This window comes from Phlebotomus papatasi, chromosome 2, assembly GCF_024763615.1.
Source record: "Phlebotomus papatasi isolate M1 chromosome 2, Ppap_2.1, whole genome shotgun sequence".
NCBI classification, from domain to species: Eukaryota; Metazoa; Arthropoda; class Insecta; order Diptera; family Psychodidae; genus Phlebotomus; species Phlebotomus papatasi.
The window spans coordinates 73,018,280-73,033,523 of record NC_077223.1 but is presented as its reverse complement, the minus strand read 5'-3'; the positions used below and the strand labels follow the sequence as shown (position 1 = coordinate 73,033,523).

Here is a 15,244-nt window from a genome sequence, read left to right as displayed (position 1 = left end):
TTTAGTGTCATTTGGAGTCCTTAGATCCCTTAGGCTTAGATCAACTTACGGAGGATAGTGAGAACATTTGAAGTCGATATAATCATCCATATGTCCAGAAAATAATATTATTTTTTGGAAAAATTTGCTCTAAGCTAGAGATGTCGTATTTTTAGAAAATGGCTAAAATTAAAAAAATAGGTATTTAGAGGAATCGGATCAGGATGTCATCTATGAACGAAATGTAGTCCTAAGTGGTATCTATTGTGTGCTGAGGAGAGTACATTGATATTTAGTTTAGTTTAATTTATAAGATTTTTTAAAATGCTCCTCTAAGGTATTTTTTTGAGAATTTTTAGATAGACTTGATTTTTTCGCACCCAAGGAATTTTTCTACAAAAAATCAAGTACATTACAAAGTTGAACAAAACCAAAAACAGATTCTTGATCAGGAGACTCGACCCTATCAAACGTACCATGTGCGATCCGTGTGCCAAAAAAAAGTTGTCAATTTGTTGCATAGTGTAATAAGAAAAATGGTTTTGACGGAACTGTAGAGCGATAAATTTCATCTTTCTCTCAGAACATTCAAGGGCTCGTAAAAAATAAAATATCCCATTACAATTTTGTTGCATTTTGCCCCAGGCTCCCCTATGTTTTTGTAAAGATGAGTTAGGTTAGGTCAAGTTTTGTTTGAAATGTGGTAATCGTGACGTCGTCGTCACAAGTGCATCGTAGCAACCTAGTAATTTTCGCGTCATTCCCAACCTCCCATTTTGTCCCATTCTTAACCGTGTAATTTATCCAAGCCCATGATTTATTTAGGCATAAAATTGGAGGCTCCCTGTCATCCTTTAGTGCCTGATTATTAGATTTGTGAGTCAAGTTATGTGCTATGATACAAATAGATAAAATAAAAAGATTAATTGCATGTTCCGGAAGTGGGTAATTGTGTAAAACAGTAGCCCATTCGATGAAATGTCTTTTTCATTGTCCCCAGAGATCACAGTACTCTTCCCAGCACGCACAGGCAATGAGTGCTCGTGGCCAGAGCTAGGGAGGATTACTAATGGACAAGTTATTCAATAAATCTCAGACTGAATGAACGTCTCTGTGCGAAGCAACACAAAGAGCAGCTCTCTCTGGATGGAGGCAAAGTGCATTCTCGGTGCAAATGACACCAAGGTACACAATGATCTGACGCATTATCTAATAATTATTATGTAAATAAAAAGCATGGGACAGCCTGACAATTTAAGTTAATTGAGAAAAAATTGAGAAAACTGCGTATTTGTGGGGTAAAACTGTTGGAAATTGAGTGGGAAGATTCTTGCCTTTTTTCTGATGTTTATCCCAAACGGTTAGTTCATTCACATCACTGATCACTTCATGTACAATCCTTTGAGCAGAAATCAATTGCAATTAAACTGATTGGCACAATAAAAGCAATAAAAAACAACTAAAAATCCAGCTCCTGCAAGTGCACTGCGCCCACTTGCAAAAAATAAAGTGGCTGACTGAGGTTTTTGATGGGCGCTGTTGATGTCAAATGAAAGGGCTATTCGATGACTGCTGACATCATCTTTCGACGAGTTATCGAATCCAAAACATCTTGATGCTTTTTGGTTGATCTTTTGCAATGTTTACGCTGTGGAATTTAATTGAAGCCTCCCTCCTGTGTCTCAATGCCGTCTGTATCCTCCACGAAGACAGATTCCTGGCCAAAAGTAAGAAAACCTTGTTTATTTCGCGAAACAAGAAACCTAACCTTATTCTTTTCTCGGCACAGTCGGATGGGGCGCCAATGCGAATGTTCAGGGATTTGGTGAGCCTCCTACGGTCAAAACACAGATTCTCAATCTCATCCGGTCAATCAGGACAGTCGTCAAGTGTAAGTTTCTATAAAAGTCTACTTTCATCCGGAATCTAAAAATGTATAATTTCTCTTTTCCAGATCCACTAATATTTCTCAACATTATAGCGATAGTTTTCAAATTACTCCTTGGATGAATGCATGGGAATGGGAGAAATGTATTTAATGTATTAAACTTTTAAATAAATACAACTTTTTGGCTATTTCTTTTGCGTTAGACTCTTGAATTTTGCCTCCAGTTGCTGGGTATATGCATCGAGTTTGTAGGCTGCAATTTCAATTTGAGAGATTGTGGCATCAATCTCGTCGATCTGATGCAGATAGGGCACCTTAAATGAGTGAAAAATACTCAAATAATTTTGCAGAAGTGACAAAAGAGAAGTACTCTTACCAGTTCATCAAGCTTTCCATTCAATTCTGCTGTTGACGATGCAAGATTTTCTGTGATTTGTTGCATATCGGAATATTTGGAGATCGTGGCACGATTCATGTTCTCAAGGAGTTTGTAATCTTCCAGTGGACCTGTGAGTTCACTGGAGATAAAATCTCCAGTCTTCTGGAACATCTTCGTAGCCAATCTTGAGAGATTTGGATCATGTGGGTCCAGAGCTTCAAAACTCGATGTTGATGTGGAGAGTGTAGGGCCCTTCTTAGGTGAATCCGTCACTCCACCGCTGTCCTCCATTGTGACTGGCCAGGAAGTGCAGAAAACCAGAGGAACTCTTTGTTTTTGTTTACCTTTTCATCCGCCTGCAGGCAACTCGTCTAAAAGCCTATTCGGTAATGTCAATTTTTGACACCGCAAAAAGGTAAACAAACGTGGTTTTGTTTTTCTGGTTTTTCTGATCCTTTTTCTATGTAAAATTCAGGGAAATTTCAGTGTGAAAATCATGGTTTTCAATCATTCAGTGAAAGTTCCAACACAGTATAGAGTGGCTAGCAAGATCCTGCAGAAATATGAGGAAGAAGGAGCGTCTATGAGAGACATGATTTACAACCAGAAACACGCGGTAAGAACCCGGAAAATCCAACCAGGAAGTTGTGACACTCAATGTATGCTCTCTTTTTTAGAGGATAGGCAAACTCTGTGGGTTGATAACAAAAATCCTGCAGCGCAAACCTCTCCTAGATGCTGTCATTTACGAAAGCAAGATTCTTCAGAAAGAGCACCGTTTAAATCCATCCCTGTGCAAAATTCTCGTGGCTGAACTTCTCTTCGGAGCCGGAAAACTCAAAGGTGAATCCAAACCCGTTCAGACTGTGCTGTCCTATGAGCAAAAGCTACGGAAAATCTATGAAAGAAAGACAGAGAACACTGAAGAAATCCCTGTGGTTGCAGGAGAACAAAAACAGCCCAGATTTATCCGGATTAACACTCTGAAAGTCAAACCACGGGAGATTCTCGAGTATCTGAGTATGGAAGAGGGATGGAGACAACTTCCAGCGGCAGCTTCATACGATGAGTACCTGGAAATTGTTAAAAATCTCAAGGATGAGGAATTTATTGAAGACTTCCATGTACCTGATTTGTATGCTTTCCCTTGCTCCTCAAAGTCACACTGGGCTACTCATAGTCTAGTGAAGGATTGCAGTGTGGTGTTGCAGCACAAATCATCGTGTCTGGCTCCTCTGATACTGGCTCCAACGAGGAAGTCTCGTGTTTTGGACATGTGCTCAGCTCCTGGACTCAAGACCATCCAGATGGCTGCAATGATGAAGAATAAGGGAGTTGTTTATGCGGTTGAAAACCATACAAGACGCTTCACAACACTCCGGCAGTTTGCTGCCAATTCCGGGAGTACAATTATTCAGCCTATAAATAATGATTCCCTGGCTATTCACGATGAGGATGTTCCGGGAGTTGAATATATCCTCCTGGATCCTTCCTGTTCGGGCAGTGGAGTTATTCAGCAAATCCAGACGAGAGAGAGGACGGAATACAACGATGAACGAATCGGGAGGTTGTCCAGGCTTCAGCTGAAACTCCTTTGCCATGCCATGAAGAACTTTCCATCAGTCAAGAGAATTGTCTACTCAACGTGCTCGATGAATGTCCAGGAGAATGAGATGGTAAGTCAATGCAATATCAAGTATTCTTAACGCTATTACAAGGTCAAACTTCGTTCTTACAAGACGATAAGAACATTTTTAATCTCGAAATTAAAGGATTTGCAAAGTTCATCACCGCGTAGCTTTTTTTTATCCATTAAATTTGATAAAAAAAATATTATTCAAAAATATATTATCGATCGTTTTACGGATTTTATGTGATGGAAAGTTTTAGCGTAGAGGCTAATACGCGCTCGACAAATTTTCGTATTCTTTTTTAAATTAAATTTTGTTAAGTAAAAATTCGTGTTTCACAATTATTAATCACGTACAAATTACAAATGCATTCAAGAAACTCAAAAAAGTGTTTCTAGAAATTTGTAGACGTTTTTAAATTTAAAATCGCAAAAATGTTTTCTTGAAAAGTAGAAACGTGTATGAAACACGGAAAATTAGAACCACAGAAATGTTTCTTGAAACGTAAAATTGAATCACAGAAAAACGGATTTTTTTTTAGAAATTCGTGAACATTTTTAGAAACACAAACATGTTCCATGAAACAGAAATAACGTGTTTCTTGAATACACGGAAAAGATAATATAAATTTGGAAACGTTTTTCAATTCATAGAATGTTCTCTTGAAATGTGGGAACATTTTTAGAAACGCAGAAACAGCCAGAATCAAAGAAATGGTACTTGAAACATAAAAATTCATCCAAGAAACACAGACACATTTGGTGAAACACATAAACATTTTTCGAATCACGAAAATATTTCTTGAAACATAGTAATGCATCGAAGAAAACACGGGAACATTTCTGGGAAAAAGATTTGTAAAGATTTATAAAATCACAACAATGTTCTCTTGAAACGTATAAACGCATCTAAAATAACGTGGAAACTGTTTTACGGCGTTATCACACTTGTACATTAAAATTTTAATGTGATTCACATTAATTGTCGCTTGTGAGCGTCCAAATATGTTATTTGTGTCTTTGAGTCACTTAATATTTAAGGTTTTTCTATTTATTGATAAAGAAGTGGACTTGGCCTGCAAAAATAAGTTTAAATTTACCTAAAGCATAAATATTTTTCACATTAAAAAATTAAAGAGAAAATCTCATTAATTTTTCGCATTAATGCTATAAATCAAGTTATATCAAATTTTTTATCAACAACCTTTTATCAACAAATAGATCAAATTTTGAATATAAAATGATTCAAACAGACAAATTACACATTTGGACTCTCACCAGCGACAACTAATGTGAATCATATTAAAATTTTAATGTGCAAGTGTGATAACACAGTTAGAATGGTACTTGAAACATAGAAATTCATCCAAGAAACACGGAGACATTTGGGAAAATCCATAAATATTTTTCGAATCACAAAAATATTTCTTGAAACATAGTAATGCATCGAAGAAACAGAAACATTTCTCTGAAAAGGATTCGTAAAGTTTTATAAAATCACATAAATGTTCTCTTGAAACGTATAGAATCACAGAAATGTTTCTTGAAACGTAGAAATGTATCCAAGAAACTCGGAAACGTTTATTGAAACATAGTAATGCGTCCAAGAAACACAGAAACATTTCTGGGAATTCGAAAAGGTTTATAAAATCACAGAAATGTTATCTTTAAACGTATAAAAGTATCTACGCGGAAACTTTGTTAGTATCACAAACACGTTTCATGAAACGTAGAGATGGCGTTGTTTCTTGATTACACGGAAACGATTCTAGAAATTTGGAAACGTTTTAAAATCTTTATAATGACCAGCGCACAATAACTTTTGTTTGGTAAACATGTTTTTGACATTTTAATGAGAGTAAGAGAGATCTAGATCTAGTCATCTCGCTCATTCTCATTAGAAATTTTTAAAACATATTTACAAACAAAAGTTATTGTGCGCTGGTTATAATCATAGAAATGTTTCTTGAAACGTTGTATCCAATAAACACAGAAACATCTTAAAAAATGTAATCAGGAAAACGTTTCTTGAAACGTAGAAATGCACCCAAGAAACAGGTAGACGTTGTTAGAAATTCTTAACCGTTTTTAAAATCACAATGTTCTCTTGAAATGTGGGAACGTTTCTAGAAACGCAGAAACTTCCTTAGAATCGCACAAATTGTTCTTGAAACGTAGAAATGCATTCAAGAAACACGGTAACATTTTAAAGAATGCGTAAAAGTTTATAGAATCACAGAAATGTTTCGTGAAACGTAAAATTGCATCCAAGAAATACGGATTTTTTAGAAATGCGTAAACAGTTTTAGAATTATAAACACGCTTTATGAAACGTAGAAATGACATGTTTCTTGGATAAACGAAAATGATTCTAGAACTAGAAATTTGGAAACGTTTTAAATTTTAAAATCACAGAAATGTTTCTTGAAACGCTGTATTCAAGAAACACAGAAACATCTACAAGATTCTGAATTTTGTATAATCAGAAAAGTGTTTCTTGAAACGCAGAGAAGCATTTAAGAAACAGGTAAACGTTTCTTAGAAATCTGAAATAATTTTTAGTTTATCATAGATGTCTTGAAAATTTGGGAAAGTGTCTAAAAATCAAGAAACCTTTTTAGAATCACAGATATTTTTCTCGAAACGTAAGAAATGCATAAAATAAGAACCACGGAAAGGTGTCTAGAAATGCGTAAACATTTTTGGAGTCACAAAGACGATTTTTAAAATGTAGAAATGCATTCAAACAACTTGAAAGCGTTTATAACAATTCGTAAACGTTTTTTTTTTAACTTTTTAAAACCAAAGCAATGTTTCTTGAAACGTAGAAACACATCAAACGAAATACGAAAATGTTTCCAGAAATTCGTTTCAAGAAACACGAGATTGTTTCTAGAAATTCATGAGGTGAATATTTTTAGAATCGGAGAAAATGTTTCTCGAAACGTAAAATTGAGTTCAAAAAAACTAGAAACGCGAAATTGCATGAAAGTATTTGAGAACCATGAAAACGTTGAAAACATTTCTTGAAAAGTAGATTTGCATCAGACACAGATATGTTTCTAGAAACGCAAAAGTGGTTTTATAATCGTATAACTCTTTCCGGACCGCAGCATATGCTGCAAGCCAATTTTACAATTTTTTAATCAAAAATATCTAAGCTCAAGAATTAATTGAGGTCCTACAAAAAATATCTTACATTTGGACATCCTTATAGTTTGTAATCATACAAAAGAATTGAATTTTTCTCAGTTCTAAATAATTAAAAAACACTGTTTTTCACTGAATATTCATATGCTGCTTTGGGTACTCAGAGTCCCAAAAGAGGCGAAAGAGATAAACGTTTCGTCACTTGCATCAATCTTTGTTGTATCTGAATTTGTTTTATACTTGAATTTGTTTTAATACTTGGTGACTTGATTCAAACGACGACAGAAACATAATTTTTTGCAAATGCTACATAGAAAGAATGCAGGTATGACAACCGTTAATGCAACCGACGGTTTCATGAAACATGAAACCATATCGCAGAAACACGAAAATGTTTGCGATGATATTTCAAGTTTTTCTTTAGTTACAACTAAATAAAAGAAATTAGACTTACCCTTTTTTGAAACGATTTAGATTTTTTCAGTCCAAATTTTCATACTTTACTGACTAAATTAATTTTTTTTGTTTCTGCTCATTTTTTGATTTATTAAAAGACTACCTGTTTTAAGGTGCTTACAAACCAGATTTCCAATAAATGAATCTCAGCCCTTATTCTTATAAAGTTATAGCAGGATTGGTACTTTCAACTTTCCTTTTCTGAGAAACAAAAATGTTTTTCCTAAAACTCTTGTAAAATAAACTCCGCTCCATAAGAGCTGCCAAAAGTCACTCAAAACATCATTCTTGACTTTCCAGGTGGTTGAGCAGGCTCTTAAGCAATTTAAGAATTTCAAGCTGAGGTGTCCGTTGGAGCAACTGAAGGGGGAATGGAAGAATTTTGGGTCGAATTTTTGCAAGAAAGTGGGCAAGAAGTGTATTTATGCAATACCTGAAGTTGATGTTACAAATGGGTTTTTCATTGCGGTGCTCGAGAGAAAGGAACAGCTGAAGGAGGAGGAACCCATGGAGACGACATAAAGACAGGTGATGTTCTCTACCATTGTTCTTAAATATTTAATAGTGTCTGTTGCTGCAGCAACTCAATTCTTTACAATTATTTCTTCAGTTTTTATTATACACATCAACATCTTTCAAAGAGTCTGTGTTTTTTTGTCTAACAAGTTAACGCTACAACGAAAATGGTTTCTCCTTATCTCAACATTCATTTTTCTTCTTTCAAATCCTTCATAAAGTTATTATCAGTTTTGTTGAAAGCTTACGAGTTATTAGAGAAAAAAAGTAAGGATGCAGTGGAATTTTATAAAATAACCGTTAAAACTTTTGGAGCTTTCGAAATTTGAGGTTAAGAATAATAGAGGTCATCGTTAGATGTAAAACTTGAAGAGTTTTTTTTTATCTAATTAACGAAATTTTTGTCAAGGAATATGTCATAAATATTTTTTACTTGTGCTCATTGCTTATTTTTACAGTGTTCCCAATAGATTTTTAATTGTTGTAAAAATTTAAAATCAAAATGTCTAACAATTCAATTTAAAATGTTTAACCTTTACTTTGATGCTGATGTAAAATTCCTTATAAAAAGTAGCAGAGGTTATGTTCTAAAGTGAGGTTTTCTTATTCAGTTTGAGACCATTTAATGACGACATAACCTATAAAAAATATCACTTATCTTTCTCTTTCTTAAAGAGAAGGATACTTAATCTTTCTTAAATACAGTCGAGTTCCTCTATTTGAACGACGGTTGCATTCAAAATAATGTAAAATTTGAGGTTATGTGAAGAAAGTTTTGCGTGAAGTCTGAATTAGAATAATTTTTCTCTGATGCTTCCTGAATATTATCGTATTATACTAACTTCCTCAACAAATTCCATTTATTTCACGATAACTACACTGATATATTTTCTAAAGTTACTTTTATTTATTTAGGGAAAGTGCATTTCACATGATTTCCGTTACATTTTTGAAAATATTGTTAAAATTTAAGGAGTGAGAAATGTCATCTATACCCCCCAAATGTTCAAATTTGAGGAACTCTACTGTAATAAGATTCTTTTGAAATATGAGGTTATGATTTCCATAACCTCGAAAACTTCATTATGAACATCAAATTAAGTTTTTTATGTAGTTTTATGGTCTTAAAACTCTTACTTGTAAAGTAATTTTCACTACAAAATTTTAGGTTATGTGAAAAAAACCATAGTTTTATGCAGACATACAGTAGAGTTCCTCAAATTTGAACATTTGGGGGATATAGATGACATTTCTCACTCCTCAAATTTGAACAATATTTTCAAAAACGTAACGGAATTCATATGAAATGCACTTTCCCTAACCTACATTAAGATAAATAACTTTAGAGAATATATCAATGTAATTTATAGTGAAATAAATGGAATTTGTTGAGGAAGGTAATATAATACGATAATATTCAGGAAGCATCAGAGAAAAATGATTCTAATTCAGACTTCACGCAAAACTTTCTTCACATAACCTCAAATTTTACATTTTGAACTCAAATGTCGTTCAAATTTGAGGAGTTCAAATTTGGGGAACTCGACTATAACCTCAAAGTGAATTTACCGAATTTACTATGATGTTAAAGTGCATTTTAAATTCAATAAAATTTTGAGGTTATATCTCGATATTATCTATTGACCAAGTGAAACTTTTCTAGGTTAGATTTTGTTCTACGGATTATGTCGCTTGCTAGATAATTTGCGTAACAAAATATGAATCTGCAAGATTTTTTTTCATATTTTTTAAGGACTATTCTTCAGATAACAGGAACTTTTTCAAAAACGACAAAGTGTTTTAGAGGTTATGTAATTCAAAAGGACATTTTTGAAGACTAAACTTTCAAATTTCCTAGAAATATACTGGGAATGTGTTTTTTGCAAATTTTATTCATCGGAAACTTCAATAGAACTATTTATCGAAGATTTTTTTTGAACACTTTTTCCATTTAGGTTATGTTCTTTTCAAAGAAACGTCACTTCGGAAGACAACCTATACCACTTAAGAAATTTTCACCATGAATAAAATACTAGAAAAAATAATTTTTGCTCATTATTTGATGAAACCAAATTTTTAATTTTAAATATATTCAATACATCTCTGTTCTAGCTTTCATATTCAATGTAATTGCTTTTGTCAATGTGTGCGTTTTCAGCAACAACCCTGCGTTCAATTGTTTTTTTGTATTTGTGCTTTAGAGAGCTTAAAATTACAAATTTCTTGCCAAATCGGCGGTAATTGGCACTACTCGGCTAATTTCTATACAAACTGCCAATTTTAACGAAACGGAGATTTATGAGTGCCGATTTGACGATTCAGAACTATGAATATTTTACGAAATTCCACTGCTAGTTAGATAATTTATTGCAGGAATGGGAATAATTTCCGTCTAGAGGAGTGTACTCTCGCACCCTCAGGACATTTTGATGGCGGAATCGGGGATCTTTGGGGCGCTCTTTCCACTTTTATCCACACTCCTCGACACACACGGAACATCCTGACTGGGTGGTCGATGTGTGGGACTCTGGAATGGTGTGCTATTTGTGCTCTTTGGCTTCCTGAACCAATTGGCCAGATGGCGACGATTCATTGAAGATGTCCCTTCTTCCACGGGTGTTGCCTTCTTGGGAACATCATAGGGTGATTCTGCTTTTAGTTTTTTCGCCTGTCCACTTCCTCCTACTAAATTGATTCCATTCTGAGTTTCATCCTTGCGAATTTGCTCATTTTCTTGCGCCTTGCCCCTGAATTCCTCATCATCTGTCAAATGGTCATCATCTGCAGTTCCAGCAAATTCCGAAACAAAGAGACTTGTCCCACAGTATTGACGCTCAACGGAAAGGGTATTCAGGAAGCGTATTTTGTGGGCAGAACTGCGGAAGCAAAAATCATGCCATTTGTTTCTCGTATCACAGTAGATTCGAAGGGCATTCTTTAGTGTGACCCCAAACATTTTTCCATCCGGAAGATTGAGAATGCTGCAATTGTCCAAGAAAATGCGCCCCTTGTAGATGAAATGGGTGCGCTTCATAAAGTCCTTGCGACAGTAGATAATCTGTCGGTCGAAGAGGAAAAGTGTAAAGGTATTGTTCCAGAGATTTGGGGACAAGCGAATGGCGTCAATTTGCAAAAAAAGCCGGGTGCTGTGGAAGTGAAGTGGGGGGCCCGTAAAATTGTCAAATTGCGCCTGAATTCGAGACATGTGCTCGCTGTTTCTTTTCTCTGAAAAAATAAATAAATAAAGACAAAGCGCAATGAATATACGGCACAACTTTTTATAGAGGATCTAGACTTTCTCTCAATAGATATTTGAATAAGGGAAAAAATTAATGGTCAGTAAAAAGTAAAATTTTGTCAGTAAAAAGTTAAAATATGGTCAGTAAAATCTTCGAATTGATCAGTAGATGTATTCGAGTAAGAAGAGTTAAAAAGTAATCAGTAAAAAAATAAAAATGGTCAGTAAAAAGAAAATATGGTCAGTAAAAAATTAAAAATGAGCAGTAAAAATATTCGAGTTGATCAGCAAAAAATTAAAAATGAGCAGCAAGAAAAAATAAAAAAAAAACAGTAAAAAAATTAAAAATGAGCAGTAAAAAATTAAAAGTGGTCAGCAAAAAATTAAAAATGATCAGTAGAAATATTCGTATTGATCAGTGAAAAATTAAAAAGTGGTCAGCAAAAAATTAAAAATGAGCAGTAAAAAATAAAAATTGGTCAGTAAAAAACAAAAATTGGTCAGTAAAAAACAAAAATTGGTCAGTAAAAAATAAGAAGTGGTCAGCAAAAAAATTGAAAACGAGCAGTAGATATATTCAATATAATCAGTAAAAACTTAAAATTGAGCAGTAAAAAATTAAATAAGGTGAGTAAAAACTTAAAAGTGGTAAGTAAAAAATAAGAAGTGGTCATTAAAAAAATTAAAAGTAGTCAGTTAAAAATAAAAAGTGATCATTAAAAAATAAGAAGTGGGCGGCAAAAAATTAAAAATGGGCAGTAAGAAATAGAAATTGGTCAGGAAAAAAAAATAAAAGTAAAAAGTAAAAAATTAAATGTGGTCAGTAAAAAACAAAAACTGATCAGTAAAAATTGAAATGTTGTTAGTAAAGAATAAATAAGAAGTTAAACTGTAAGTTAAACTTGGTAATGTATAAATATCGGTGAAAATTTTTTTATTTTTCTGTTTCACTACCCAAAACCCTAACAAACAACCTTAAACCTACAATAAATTTTAATGAAATTCTCATGAAAATATTGGCCCTGGCGATTTCGTTCATTTTTGGATATGTTTCGGAAGTAGTCTAGCTGAACATTTCGTCCTTAGACACCTATCACCAGAAAATTCGCCATCTTGAATTATTCAAGGTCAAAGGTCAACCACCCTGGAGGGCCTAATTTTCAACGGATTTGGTTAAATTTGGACTTTTTTGAGAGATATTTTAATTCTGAACATGACTGCATCGGTCACAATCGGTGATGGATCGAGAAAGTCACGATAATAGCTCTATTTTAAAAATACTGTTTGCCGCACTTTTTAGTCTTTTGACCCATATAAAATTCAAATGGTAAGACATATCAACTTCCGGTCTTCCATGACCCCTCTTCTAATGACATTATATCGAAACTAGTCTCTTCATTTTTCCCCCTCCCCTTTCATGCATTCTCTATCCCCCAAAAATAGGTTAAAAATTATGTTTTTCTAATTACTGATTATTTTTTATTTTTTACTGACCACTTTTTATTTTTTCTGACCACTTTCTATTTTTTACTGATCACATTTTATTTTTTACTGCTCATTTTTTACTTTTTACGGACCACTCTTTATTTTCTACGGCTCACTTTTATTGCTCACCATTTTTTATTTTTTATTGCTCTTTTTTAATTTTTGGCTGACCAATTTTTATTTTTCACTGATCACTTTGTATTTTTTACTGACCATTTTTTATTTTTTACTGCTTATTTTTAATTCTTTGCTGATCACTTTTTAATTTTTTACTGATTATCTCGAATATTTCTACTGCTCGTTTTTAATTTTTCGCTGACCACTTTTTATTTTTTATTGATCAATTTTTATTTTTTACTGCTGATTTTTAATTTTTTGCTGATCACTTTTTTATTTCTCACTGATCAACTCGAATATTCCTACTGTTCATTTTTAATTTTTTGCTGACCATTTTTTATTTTTTACTGCTCGTTTTAAATTTTTTACTGCTGTTTTAAAATTTTTTACTGATCATTTTCAATTTTTTAGTGACCAAATTGAATATTTTTACTGCTCATTTTTAATTTATTGCTGACCACTTTTTATTTTTTACTGCTCACTTTTATTTTATACTGATTATCTTTTACTTTTTACAGATCATGTTTTATTTTTTACTGACTACTTTTTATATTTTACTGATCGTGTTTCATTTTTGCTGACCACTCTTCCTTTTTAACTAACCGCTTTTAATAAAGTACTGCTCCTTTTTAATTTTTTACTGCCCTTTTTTGACTTTACTGCCTTTTTTTATTTTTTACTGACCATTTTTTTTTTATTTTTTACTGATCTTTTCGAATTTTTTGCTGACCAAATTTGACTTTTTACTGCTCGTTTACTGCTTTGAATAATAGAGTGAGTGCCAGGGGGTAAACATGTCTTGCACTCATGATTCACGTTGGGTGCTGATCAATGCAATCAGCGCGATCTCGTAGACGGATCGTGCGATCTGTGCAATCTTGCAGGCGATTATGGAGACTGATCGCAGCGATCTGTCGATCTGCCATTTACAGTTCACTCACTGGCCTTATTTATTCATCCCCTCGCGAGTGTTCTACTACATAAAAATACAATATTTGACGGCCTAATTATTCTCTGGTTTAACAGTTATCCGCCTTTAAAAGTTTAGGACACACCCCCTGCTAAAATTATATTCAGAAACCCTTACATTTTTTTTTCAAAATCTAGAACTACATTTACAAAAATTTTAACAGAGAATAAGTTTCTGTTTTAAGGTAGGAATAAACATGACAAAGGGGAGTGACTTCAGCAAATTATCCTGCACTTAGCATTTAAAAAAAAAGAGTAGTGGCTTTTCAAGGCCCTACCATGAAAAACAAGTGGACGTGGCTTCCAAAAAGCGTTATAGGTTACAGTTGTAATATTTTAAAATCTTAATTTTCTCTGTAGTAAGATCTGTACTGATACTGAGATTTTCTCTGTTTAATAGAGAAATTGAGATTTTGAAATATTCGAACTGCCACGCCTTTTGTGGAAGCCACGCCCACTTTTTTCATGACAGAGGTGTAGAGTTTTTCATAAAAATAAGCTATTTCTTTTTTTTGGAAACGCTAAGTACTATTTTTTTTGTCTTGATTTATGTTAGAAATCTTGAAGGGTTGTGCTGCTCATGGACCTTTATTGCAACCTAAGAAGAACTTTGAGAGAGTATCCTTGTCACATGAGGTGTGGCTCAAAACAGTGCATGGAAAATGTTTTTTTTTTTACTTTCTGTCCATTGAGATGAATTAAATAAGAGTAATTTTTCATTATTATTAAAAGACCAAAAAAAATGTGATAAAACTTGTATGAGGCCTAAACTAAAAATATTTTGGGCGGAGCTTAAAAACTTACTACATCTCAAAATTATTTTACGAATTGTACAGTATAAACTAAAAAATTTTTTGCAAATTTTTATAAAAAGAAAAGAAAACATTCTTGAACTACTTCGGAAAATTCGTTGGAATGGCGGTTAAATATTCAGATAAATAAATAGAACAGTGTGCTTGATCTGCAAGTGGGCGTGGCTTTGTACAAATTTACTTTTTTTTATTAAGATTTTATTTGCATTTTGAACAGTACTGCCAGTCGTTCCTAACAAATTTTGGCTATTCTCTTTTTATTTATGAACGGTTTAATTTTTTGTGGGCGGGGCTTATTAAGAAGGAATAACATGGGATTCCTAAAAAGTAATAAATTTAATACTCTACCTTCATTGACCATTTCTGCGACCTTCTTCATCGTTGCCAATGCCAGTTCAAATGACTCCTTGCAGTCCATCATCTCCTGATCCTTCTTCACGTCGCGCTGGAAATTGGGATTTGAGGGAAAGTACTTAACCAGTTCACTCAAGTGAAGTGGATATCGGCAAATCCTCTGAATTGGGGCTAGAAGATGTGCTGTTAGTGGAAGTTCTGGGAGTTTTTCACTCTTTCTACACCTGCAAAAATACAAAATTTAATACACAAAATTTAGTCAAAAGTTCAT

At 33.5% G+C, this 15,244-nt stretch overlaps 4 protein-coding genes across 6 annotated transcripts in view; 2 read left to right on the top strand and 2 right to left on the bottom strand.

Moving 5' to 3' along the window:
* The first annotated feature begins 1,544 nt into the window (after positions 1–1,544).
* Positions 1,545–2,058, top strand: LOC129804381 (immediate early response 3-interacting protein 1). Its single transcript, XM_055851637.1, has 3 exons — positions 1,545–1,706; positions 1,769–1,870; positions 1,934–2,058. Exons 1-3 carry the CDS (start codon positions 1,619–1,621, stop codon positions 1,987–1,989), a joined length of 246 nt encoding a protein of 81 aa, XP_055707612.1. The 5' UTR covers positions 1,545–1,618; the 3' UTR covers positions 1,990–2,058.
* On the bottom strand, positions 1,987–2,619 carry LOC129804375 (biogenesis of lysosome-related organelles complex 1 subunit 2). Its single transcript, XM_055851628.1, has 2 exons — positions 2,244–2,619; positions 1,987–2,181 (listed from the first exon to the last, which is right to left on the bottom strand). The coding sequence occupies exons 1-2, from the start codon at positions 2,535–2,537 to the stop codon at positions 2,053–2,055; spliced, it is 423 nt and encodes a 140-aa protein (XP_055707603.1). The 5' UTR covers positions 2,538–2,619; the 3' UTR covers positions 1,987–2,052.
* A 21-nt stretch (positions 2,620–2,640) lies between these two features.
* On the top strand, positions 2,641–8,124 carry LOC129804342 (28S rRNA (cytosine-C(5))-methyltransferase). The gene is made up of 3 exons (XM_055851557.1): positions 2,641–2,862; positions 2,924–3,922; positions 7,783–8,124. Exons 1-3 carry the CDS (start codon positions 2,743–2,745, stop codon positions 8,002–8,004), a joined length of 1,341 nt encoding a protein of 446 aa, XP_055707532.1. The 5' UTR covers positions 2,641–2,742; the 3' UTR covers positions 8,005–8,124.
* Positions 8,015–15,244, bottom strand: part of LOC129804298 (uncharacterized) — a 79,162-nt gene continuing 71,932 nt past the window's right edge. For all 3 annotated transcript variants that reach the window (XM_055851459.1, XM_055851458.1, XM_055851460.1), the window contains 2 exons: positions 14,968–15,197; positions 8,015–11,223 (listed from right to left, as the gene is read on the bottom strand). In XM_055851459.1, coding sequence (XP_055707434.1) covers positions 10,415–11,223; positions 14,968–15,197 — 1,039 coding nt within the window. In that variant the 3' untranslated portion in view covers positions 8,015–10,414. The remainder of the gene's footprint in view (positions 11,224–14,967; positions 15,198–15,244) is intronic.